The sequence below is a fragment of the Sander vitreus genome, chromosome 1, assembly GCF_031162955.1.
Source record: "Sander vitreus isolate 19-12246 chromosome 1, sanVit1, whole genome shotgun sequence".
NCBI lineage: Eukaryota > Metazoa > Chordata > Actinopteri > Perciformes > Percidae > Sander > Sander vitreus.
The window spans coordinates 39,317,750-39,329,978 of NC_135855.1; the positions used below are offsets into that span (position 1 = coordinate 39,317,750).

Genomic DNA, 12,229 nt, shown 5'->3' on the forward strand with positions numbered 1-12,229 from the left:
TTTTTAATAAAAATGGCTTTAAACCGATTAATCGATTATCAAAATAGTTGGCGATTAATTTAATAGTTGACAACTAATCGATTAATCCTTGCAGCTCTAATTGTTAGTTAGATTTGCATGTTGATAAATCTTTTCAAAATACAGAATTTTGAAGATCTCCAGCTTCAGCTTTGAATCCTGCAGAAATATTGTAAAAACATCCCTTTAGATTATTTTTTCCTGTGCAAAAACACAAACACCGTGAAAGACTATAATCTTCTTTGCGTGAAATCAGGATTTACATGTTATGCTTATATTGTTATCTGGAGCAATATCACAGACGGGCCTTAACGCAAACACAGAAGCCTTTTGTTCCAGAAGTCAAAGCTTGCACACACGTTTTTCTTCTGCTGCACGGCGATGAGAGAGCCCTCCCTTTCCTTTAAGAGCTTTTTGGAGAAAGAAACGGTGAGGACGGCCTGTGCTAGTTCACTGCACAACTGACAGTTGTGTGCTGTGTTGCAGTCCTCAGAGAGATGCAGAGAGGCAGAGATCTGACAGGGGACACACACACACACACACACACACACACACACACACACACACACACCTGGGGCCACGGGAGGCAGATGCATTTGCATGTTACACTGGTCACACATCCTTCTCTTGGCCAAAGTTGTGTGTTATATAAGAGAGTAAGTGCTTTACTCCGTCTACCACACACACACACACACACACACACACACACACACACACACACACACACACGCGCGCACACACACACAGAGAGGATGTTAACTTTTTATGCACGTCTGTAATACATTCACTACAAAACGCGTGTCTCTCTCTCAGAAGTGCACGGTAACAGCATTTTGACGGCAACCTTTTTTATTCAAAGGTCCCGTAAGGTCCCGGTCTTTTTTTTATTATAAAGTCCCAGTTTTTGCCATGACCTAGAGCCAGGTTTATGACAGAGGTGCTATATAAATACTGTGAAAGTATCAGAACGCTCAATCCACAAGCATCCCTGTAGTCATACAGAGACGTATCATAAAGTAAGCTATAGGAAGATCACAATCTTTTAATTTGCACGTATAGCATGTGTGTATACACGACAGAATATATTGGAGGCACGTTCGCGAGTCTGCCCTGTCATTGGCTACAGAGCGGTGAACATCCGGGCACTTTCGCCGCCGTCAGTGGATTTGGCTCGTACCGCTGTTCTCGTAGGCAATGAACTGAATCGCTCCGCTCTGCCGTTATTTCAGCTGCCTGTGGAAACCCAGCGTTAGTATACATGCCTCTGTAGTAGTCCAAGCCAATAGCCAATCACAGAGCCAGATGGATACAGTAGATCACCATGGCGATATTCAGGGATATCGGTATCAATGTGTGTGTTTTGTTGACTGATCCGTAAAAGATAAGTTTATGATAGTTATTACTTTCTAAATGTCCTAATCTTTACATATATTGCTCCCAATTGATTGTTGAATGGATATATCGATCCAGACCGATGCATCGTTACACCACTACCAGGAACTCCAGTGGAGGTGGAGATACTCAAAACTGAATATGATCTACCGAACAGAAATACTCATCTCAGCTGCAGGTTTGAACGACTCGTTCTGTGAGGAAACCTAAACTGGTTGTCACATGTATTTGGGCCTTTATTTGTCTTATTCTCAGAAGGTTTTCCAACTTGTCCTCTTGAATTCTTAAAAGCAAAATGGCTTTGTCATCTGCACTCGGAGACACGGGGAGGCGGGGGACTGCTTGAAACAGCTGTACACACTCTCCATCAGATGCAATCAGAAGACATGGCAAAGAGTGAGGGATGCAGTGGAACTAACGGGAACCAAACACAATTATTTAAAAGACTAGAAGATGTAAGTAAGACGCTTTAACTGTATCTGTCAAAACAATGTCCCTGTGCTTTCACAAATCATCAATTCAGGCTGCAGCTGAAGATTAGCTGCAGCATCAGTGTTCTCCCAAAGTTTGTGAGAAACTTGGATATTATGGATATACTTGGACGTGCAACGGAGCGTCTTTCGTCATCAGAGGGTTAAAAAAGAAAAGGAAATGATGGTCTCAATGGTCTCTCGAAGGATAAACAAAGGTTGAATGAATGAATGAATATCTATATTTTATATCAAACATTGCCCAGGGGTAATGTGAACCGGGAAGGCAGAGAAAATGAGCCCATATTATGCTCTTTTCAGGTTCATACTATGATGCACTCGACCATCGGCTTATTCATCAGCGTTGGGACGATCCCAAAGGACAGCGCCCAATTATGATGAGTGACCAGGCCACCTACTGTGGCCACGGGGCAGAACTCTGCTACAGTCTGCTGGCCGAGCGTTACCCTGTCTGCCGCAGGAGAGGAATGAATCACATCTGACTAGAGCCCGACCGATATATCGGCAGGCCGATATTATCGGCCGATATTAGGCATTTTCCAAATTGGTATCTGCATTTATAATGGCCGATAAATGAATATTTAAAAAATAAAAAATAAATGAACGAAACCCCCTCCAACCATGTTCTGAAGTTTGTATTTTTACTATTACTATTTTATTTTTCAAAACTTTAATATATTTTGATGTTCCTCTGTTCTGTTGTGACAATAAAACAAACATGTTTATTTTTAAATATTATTTTAGTGGGGACTCATAAATCTGGATTTTTAAATCACCAAATATTTGTATCGATATCGGCCTTATCGGTCGGGCTCTACATCTGACCTCCTGACTTTTGGCCGTTCACGTGCAGCAAACAGGTGATCACCATATCAACAGTGCATTGGTGGAATGTAACTAAGTACATTTACTCCAGTACTGTACTTAAGTCCAAATGTTGAGCTACTTGTACTTTACTTGAGTCTTTTCTTTTCATGCCACTTTCTACTTCTACTCCGCTACATTTCAGAGAGAAATATTGTACTTTTTACTCCGCTACATTCATCTGTTACAGCTTTAGTTACTAGTTACTTTAGTTACTCCACTACATTCATCTGTTCCAGCTTTAGTCACTAGTTACTTTAGTTACTCCACTACATTCATCTGTTACAGCTTTAGTTACTAGTTACTTTAGTTACTCCACTACATTAATCTGTTCCAGTTACTTTACACGTTAAGATTACTGCACACAAAACACATGTAGTTTATAAAATCTGATGTTTTATTATAAATGAAACTAGCCAACAATATAACGGACTACAAGTCCAGCTGAGATGATCAGACCATTAAACACACAACTGGTTGGATCCTTTACACTTTCTACAATGGGAGGAGAGTTCTGCATCGAGTACTTTTACTTTTAATACTTTAAGTTCATTTTCCTGATGATACTTACATACTTTAGTAAGTAGTAACATTTTCAATGCAGGACTCTTACTTGTAACAGAGTATTTTCACAGTGTGGTCTTAGTACTCGGATCTAAGACCTCTAAGACCAGAAGTAAAGGATCTGAATACTTCTTCCACCGCTGCAACAGTGAGTCCTTTTCCTCCGTCACACGTTTCAGCGGACGCCTCCCCTCGTTCCCTCGTCTCACTTTCTCAAAGTAAAAATCTGTTTCATAGATATGAAGTGCAGCCCGCTGAAGCGCCGCCGTTATTGATGGGGGACTCCGACAAGCACCCACTTAAACACATTTAGGCAAATGATTTGAGTGCTGGTGTACAGCTGCACAAAATGCATCTGTGCGTCCTCGTGCCAAGCTGTAAGAGGCAATGAAAGATTGATGTCCAGCCAAGCCCTTAATCATGCAAATATAAAATATAAATATGTTCTGCTAATGTACATTAAAAAGAAAACATGGCACATGTGCACTCTTGCGGACGCAAAAACAGAGGTTTAAACACACACACACACACACACACACACACACACACACACACACACACACACACACAGACCTCTCAGTGAATGTAAAACCATGGCCAGGTACATTGAATAAATGGCAGGATGATAACAAAGTCATCAGCACGCACTGTTAAAACACCTGACTGGAAAAATAGCAGACGTGGCAAGATGACTCGCTTCAGACGGGTTGAAAATCTGCAACTTTCCCCCTTTAGCGTTTAGCTTAGCACAGCGCCATCGTAACCATTAACCAACACTGGCTGTGCCGCGTCATCCTCCCCAGTCCTCGCCCTCTCGTCAAAATATGGTCACTTCTGGCTCCAAAAACCCATGATGCCGACAGCCAATAAGCCAGATATCATCGTGCAGCCCTAGTGTACGCTGCGTTTTTTTCAGTTGGAGCTGCACGTCTAACCTCCGCAATGATCCTCTATACCAGGGATCTCAAACGTTATACTCTAAGGTCCGCATCTGAATTTCTTTTAAGGTCAGGGGTTCTGGACAAAAAAAGTGAATCACAGGGCAGGGAAATATATCAATAATTATATCGACATTGATATATGAGACTACATATCGTCTTCAATTTTGGATATCGTAATATCGTGATATGACACAAGTGGTCTTTTCCTGGGTTTAAAGGCTGCATTACAGTGAAGTGATGTCATTTTCTGAACTTACCAGACTGTTGTAACTGTTCTATTATTTGCCTTTACCCACTTAGTCATTGTATCCACATTATTGGTGACTATCAAAACTCATTGTGTTAATATTTTGTGAAAGCACCAATAGTCACACTACACACCACAATATCAACATTGAGGTGTTTTGTCAAATATACCGTGATATTTGATTTGTTTCATATCGCCCAGCTCTAGTGACTCAACTTACTTAGAACTTTTAAGCAACACACATTCAAGTTGAGTTCTCTGTTTCAACTTTTGTACCGATACCACTACCTGAAATTCGGTACCGGTACCTTTTTTCAGTAGCCTACTTTCTCTCTAATATATTTTTTATTTCAGTTGTAAAAGTAATATTCAACTTCACTAGCAATGTATTGATCAGTACAAATGTATTTAAAAGTAGAAAACGTTAGACTTCATAAGGTTTTGTATTCATAACACGAGGTTAGGATTGCCTTGTCGTTGGGTCTGGATGCGGACCTTGGTCCGGACTTTGAAAAGCCTATACTCTACTGTTCCATATGGATTTCTCAATAAATATTTTCATAGAAACTGCATTATAAATAAAAACCAGTGTGGTGATATTCGGCTCACTCTCGTTAAGGACTACGAGCTGCGGTTGGCTAACTAGCCAGAGGCTGTGCAGCTGTGTCCGACATTTTTCTAAACATGTTCGTTAGGGATACATCTGCGGTTCTGGCTTTCAGACGGAAGCAGACTGATGGGATGATTAAAGGGGGGGGGTGTCAATAGAAATTTGCGATAAAACAAACGGGAGATGAGGAGTGAACGAGCTGAAATCATACCGAGGGAGAGCTGCAGACACAGATACAGTTTTCTCTCCTCATTTGATGCTCCATTTAGCTGAAACAGAAAATAAACCCATCCCCAGTGTTGAGCTGCTCACACACACACACACACACACACACACACACACACACACACACACACACACAGTCGTTATGGAGTCATACAGGAAAGCTCAAAATAGACAATGTGCCTTTCCTCTGACTCTGTTTTGTTTCTCGGCAGCTGTGATATGATTTGTAATATGCGAGGGTACAACACTGACTGAAATCCACAAGCTATTCTACATAGAGTTGGGCATCGTTTGGATTTTAACCATTCTGATTCTTACTGATTCTTTGAGGGGTGGAGTTGAAACGGGTCACGTGCTTATTTCACAAATAAGAGGAAAGTTTTATTTGGATTCAATGGTGGTTTGCAGTTTTACAGCTTTTTCAACGTAAAATAACGCCACACTAGAGCGCCGCTTACTGAGCTCCAAGGCTGCAACACAACAAGCGCCTGGTCGCTACGGAAACCATAACTTGCGCATGTTAAATTTGGAACCCGTGATCAGATTTGAAAACAATCCTCCAAACGATTCCAATAATGATAGTGTGATTGACACGCAGTTAGACACCCCCCCCCGGCCCTGATTGGTGCATCTGAACAGGGAGCTGTGGACACTCCAGGCTGTAGGTGGAGCCAGAGGAGCTGGACTTTTGTTTTTAAATGACCTGCTTCATGTAGTTCTACTGGAACATAGGGTCAGTTTCAGCAGATATGACAGAAAGTTAGTTTTAGAAGTCTTACCTGCTGCACCTTTAACGTGTATCTGCATCATCATAGCGATGTTTTGATAGCTTGATCTGTCATTACGTCATTACACACAGGTTTTTAATTGCTTTAAAGCCGTTGGATGGAAACACACTTTCACCGGCTTCATTCACATAAATGTTGTTTTAGCGAACTAGTGGATGGAAACATAGCTGGTGAGTGCCGGAGATTTGGTGCACCCAACAAACACACACACACACACACACACACACACACACACTATCCAAGATTTGGAGATATGAGGGCTATTTTCCATTATATCTAAGGGATCTATGGATCTATTATATGAGCACTAATCAATACCTTGATATGGAGAACAAACGGACACTGCTCCTGTTCTGCATCACATAGCTGGCTGTTTATTAGGTCATACTGTGGACAGCTCCTGGTGCTGAACATAATACAGTCTAATAACCTAAACAAGTGAATCACAGATGAAATGTGACATCACTTGATTGTTAATTAAACAAAAGCGTGCCTCTTTAATTCAAACACACATCTAATTCATCAGTGGTATTAACCAAACAGCTTTGCATCTCTCACACACACACACACACACACTTATAGAGATGCATATATTTGTGGACCCAAGTACATACATTTAACAAACACATACATACACACCACACACACAGACATTTGTTTATATGCTTTACACTATGTACAATTACTTATGTGACTGTGCGGAGACGCAGACACACACAGACACACACACACACACACACACGCTCACAGACACACACACACGCACACAGACACACGCACGCACACACACAAACACACACATGCACGCAGACACAAGCACGCACGCGCGCACACACACACACACACACAACAACATAACACCCTGGACCCTTGTTAACTTCCTGTCACATGATGTCATTCACATACACCACAACAGGAAATCTACTGGAGGTTTTTGTTTACAACTGCGCAATGGTCTATACTACAGTACAATGTACTGCACAGGTAAGGACTTACACTGGCGCTATGGCAACAGCAGTTTTATAAAACAGTAGGGGGGGGTACGGTTCATGAAAAAACATCCGAACCGCTCGGTTGGCTTGTCTCGGTTCGGACCGTGTGTGTGTCTCACGGTCCGTCAGTCCACTGTTAACGTGCACTAACCACTTCCTGCCGTAGTGCCCACTTTATACACCTATGTTAAAACACTTACTGGAAACAACGAGGGGGATGAGCAACATGAACGCAACACATGGCAGCTTCACCTGGTTCTTGCTGCGCGTCACGTGGTTCTGTGACGTCACCTGGTTCTGTGACGTCACCTGGTTCTGTGACGTCACCTGGTTCTGTGACGTCACGTGGTTCTGTGACGTCACCTGGTTCTGTGACGTCACGTGGTTCAAAACAGACTCTAATGGCGTCTTGTTCTGAATACGATCTCGTATTTTACGAAAATAGTTCACCGAAACGTGTTTCTGACAACATTTTAAGCGAGAAATAGGCCATACAGTTGCTGAATCTGTCTGCTTTTTTGATCGACAAAGGTCAGTTTAAAAGATTTTCATCAGATTTTGAGAGGCGCCGAGCCGACCGCTCCTCAGGTGGCGCGTGGAGCGTGGAGTGCTGCTGCTGCTGCAGGTCACGTCACATGCAGAAATGTCAGGTGGGAGAGATGAGGAAGGCTGCCCGGAGCTGGAGGATGCTCCAGTGTCGTATATGTCTGGTGTGTGGGAACATTTGGGATTTCATGTTATCTATGATGACAGCGGAAATAAAACAATAGATAGAACTGCCACTGTGTGCATGTATTGTGCAACATGCATTCAATATGTTAATTTAAGCTATATATCATACGCTGAAGTATATTTCTGGAGTGTTAAAGATTACAAGAACAAGTACAGAACCGAAAACCGTGACCCTAAAACCGTGATACGAACCGACCCGTGGATTTTGTGAACCCGTACCACCCCTATAAAACAGCTATTACTTTTACTGCTATTACTTCCATGCACATTTCAACGAACAGACGACGCAATGAACAGCGAGTTCCAATCATCCCACGACTACAGTCTGCACACTTCAAAATGCCTTCTTTCATCCACCAGTCACTGTCCCAATCACAAGTGGCAGCATTCAATTAATTCCTATTAATTCTGACAGTAAAGGTCTGCAAAAACAGTTTCAAACAAAGGGAGGTCTTGTTCAAATGTACGTTAGTATTGTGTTGTTCTCACAATGTCTTTAACAAGCACATAGAAACCTCCAAGAACATCGGCTGAACTCAGCACATACAACACAACACTTTGCTTACTGATGCAGACATTTGGATTAAAACTCCAAGTGGACACATGAACATATTTATAGAAGACTAAAAGCAGTTTCATGCTTCTTGCGTTCAGAGCGGTCGGCGCGGTGAGGACAGCGATATGACGCAAACGTGGCCTGGGCGACTGTACCTGCAAGATTTTGTAACAATGCGGACGCGTGCGCATAGCCATAGAACGTGTTGCAATGACTGGCTGCAGGAGAGAAGAAGTCCGTTCTTTGAGCCGCTCTGACCGCAATCAGCATGAAAGACCAGACGGTTCACGGCGACCACGTGCGCTGTCCGCAGCGCCCCGACCGTGCGCCGAACGCAAGATGCATGAAACAGCTTTAAGGCTACATACGTTTTGGTTTTTAAGCGGAGTTTTGAGTCATAAGTGATCTCCGTGCACACAAGTGTTTTTAGATCCAGTAGAAGAACTAATCTCTGTTTCAACTAACCGTCCGAAACCGCTTATCTCATCAACATTCTGGTATACTGGGCATAAACAGGAGGCAGCTAGGAGACTCCGCCCGTTGCTGGTAGTGGCCATGGTAACGTTAGTAGCTTTAGTCTCAGAGAACGAGACGTCATGACCCAATCAGGCGAAGAAACGTTGGCGTCAGTGTCGGCGTTGCCAAAGGTCTCCGTTTGCGTCCGTTGAGACTGCAACACAACCCCGCAGATTCCAAACCAAAACGGGTCAGAAGTGTTTCCAAATGTCTCCAGTTTAGGGGCTCAGAAACACCAGAGCAGGGGGAATGAGAGGGGGAAACACCAGAGCAGGGGGAATGAGAGGGGGGAACGCCAGAGCAGGGGGAATGAGAGGGGGGAACGCTCAGAACATGGGGGAATGAGAGGGAGAACGCCAGAGCAGGGGGAATGAGAGGGGGAAACACCAGAGCAGGGGGGAATGAGAGGGGGAAACACCAGAGCAGGGGGAATGAGAGGGGGAAACACCAGAGCAGGGGGGAATGAGAGGGGGAAACGCCAGAGCAGGGGGAGTGAGAGGGGGAAACGCCAGAGCAGGGGGAATGAGAGGGGGGAACGCCAGAGCATAGGGAATGAGAGGGGGAGACACCAGAGCAGGGGGAATGAGAGGGGGAAACACCAGAGCAGGGGGAATGAGAGGGGGAAACACCAGAGCAGGGGGAATGAGAGGGGGAAACACCAGAGCAGGGGGAATGAGAGGGAGAAACACCAGAGCAGGGGGAATGAGAGGGGGAAACACCAGAGCAGGGGGAATGAGAGGGGGAAACACCAGAGCAGGGGGAATGAGAGGGGGAAACACCAGAGCAGGGGGAATGAGAGGGGGAAACGCCAAAGCAGGGGGAATGAGAGGGGGAAACACCAGAGCAGGGGGAATGAGAGGGGGAAACACCAGAGCAGGGGGAATGAGAGGGGGAAACACCAGAGCAGGGGGAATGAGAGGGGGAAACACCAGAGCAGGGGGAATGCGAAGTGTGAACGCAGCAAAAGATAACTGGTTTTTAAACCAAAACGTAGCAATGTAAATGTAGACTGCTAATGACGAATTACAGCTAGTGTTATGTTACAGCTGACTCCGTTATCCAGAATAACTTAGTGTGATCCAAGATCACCAACCACACACCAGAATCCCACGACGACGACTGAAACCATAAACCAAGCCGACACTTTTCTTTTAAGTTCTTGCAAAAGCTAAAAAACCTGAGGCTTCATCATTTGCCTGACCAAGCTGGACCAGGTTCTGTAAACCTGTAATTGCATAAAGCGAAAACCTTGTATGTGTGAAAACCTTTTCAGGAAATGAAAAAAAAAGGCTCATTTGAAAACATGATATTGAGCTCATTTGAAAAGAAGGTTTCGCTTCAACAATGGAGATTGTCGGTGGAGTGCTGAACTCAAAATCCAATAGATATGTTCCAAAAAGTGAAGAGAAGGTAACACATCTCAAGTTCCAAAGTTAAGGAGAACAAAGTACTCTCATTTCACTTATTTAATTAGGCTCACATCACAATAAATGAACGCTGACGGGTTTCTGCGTTTCGGCGGCGTTCATTTATTGTGATGTGAGCCTAATTAAATAAGTGAAATGAGAGTTCTTTGTCCTCCTTAACACGTGCTACCTTCTCTTCACTTTCTGGATTATATTGAGCTATTTTCCTCCCAAAAAGTCAGATCAAAAAATGCCTAAAGACGTTTCGTAAAGTTTGTAAAACCCACAGGCAGACGCATAGGCGTAATTTACAGGGGGGGTGTGGAGGTTACAACCCCCCAAATAATCCAAACTGGCCAGTGCCACCCACCCCAAAAACCTATTATAATTACCTTTACATAGATGAAGACATTTGCACCATAACTTGATGCATTAAAGGCACAAATTGTTGCAGAGAAATTCACCAAAATGCAGAAAATGTATTGTTTGATGTTCAAAAAAGCGGAGATCTCAACACCCCCCAAATGTTGAACCCAAAGTTACGCCCTTGGACAGACGTATAGGGTGAGCGTTGAATAACACAGATTTTATGAAAACACAAATTTATGATGCCGACATTTGGACATGCGAGGTGTCTGCCCGACAGCGACGATATGCAGGTTCGACAGAAACAGATTGGGAAACGGAGCAGCTCTTACCTCGATGAGGAAGTCGCCGGTCCGGAGCCCCGCCTGCCATGCCACTCCTCCCTCGTCCACAGACTCCAGGTACTGCAGGGCGGGGAAGGCCGGCGTGGGGGTGAACTCCTCGATGGGCGTATCCGCTGCACAGTGAGGGAGGACAGAGGCGGAAAAGGGTTATAGAGAAGGCAAAGAATACCTACTGTACAAGACACTGGAGGTGGGAATCAACAGAGGCCCCACGATACCATATTATCACGAAACTTATGTCAAGATTAGCGCTGGGTTCTTTCGTTTCAGTGATCCGAAATCAATTCGAAAAAAATCCAGAATGGATCTCTGTCTGTATCATATGAATGGGTTTGGAGTACAAACTCCTTTGTTCCATATGCAATAACTCGGCTCAACTTGCACACGTAATGTAGAATTTTTTAGAGATTGCTCGGTCACACTTTACTTGAAGGTATCTACATAAGAGTGACATGACGCTGTCATGAACGTGTCATAAACATTATAAACAAGTCATAAACGTTCATGCCATAACGCTTCTTTTAGTGTCATTTGGTTTTTGTGATGACAAGTTATGGTTAGAGTTAGAGTTATGGTTAGGGTTCATGTGTTCATGACACTGTCATGTCACTCTTATGTAGATACCTTCAAGTAAAGTGTTACCGATTGCTCCTGTGGTGTCAAATTCTTTTGTATAAATTACGTACAGGAAACATTTTTGTACTTCATGTCTTTGTATTGTTGTCTTGTTTATTGATATGGTATTTGTTTGAATGTGTTTTGCAGACCACAATTCCCATTTGGGATAATAAAGTGACTGAACTGAACCGAACAAGAAGAGTGGTTCCCAAAACTTTTCTGCATGGCGCACCTTTTATGGATAAAACATATTTTCAAGCCCACCCCCCTTGCTAGTATTGGAACGTAGCGGAGACATACAGACAGGACACACAGTGCGCCGAAAGCAGCTGTTTTTCCACGAAGAGACGAGAGAGAAAGAAAGAGATGCGCCCAAATTAGCCGTTTCTCTGCGAAGGGATGACTGGCAGTTGAATCAGCCTCTTTAGATCGAATGGTAGTCACCACTACGTATTTTCTTGTCTTTGTTTTGGCAGTTGTGAATGTGGTGTAGATTCTTTGTCTGCTTTACGTTCACCTGTCAGTCCTTTCACTAACTTGTCCAGACTCTACAAGCAGT

At 43.6% G+C, this 12,229-nt stretch overlaps 1 protein-coding gene across 1 annotated transcript in view; it reads right to left on the reverse strand.

The window, feature by feature from the left end:
- The window catches only part of shank2a (SH3 and multiple ankyrin repeat domains 2a), a 295,254-nt gene that overhangs the window by 55,499 nt on the left and 227,526 nt on the right, over nucleotides 1–12,229 (reverse strand). The window contains exon 16 of the mRNA XM_078255689.1: nucleotides 11,041–11,165. Coding sequence (XP_078111815.1) covers nucleotides 11,041–11,165 — 125 coding nt within the window. The remainder of the gene's footprint in view (nucleotides 1–11,040; nucleotides 11,166–12,229) is intronic.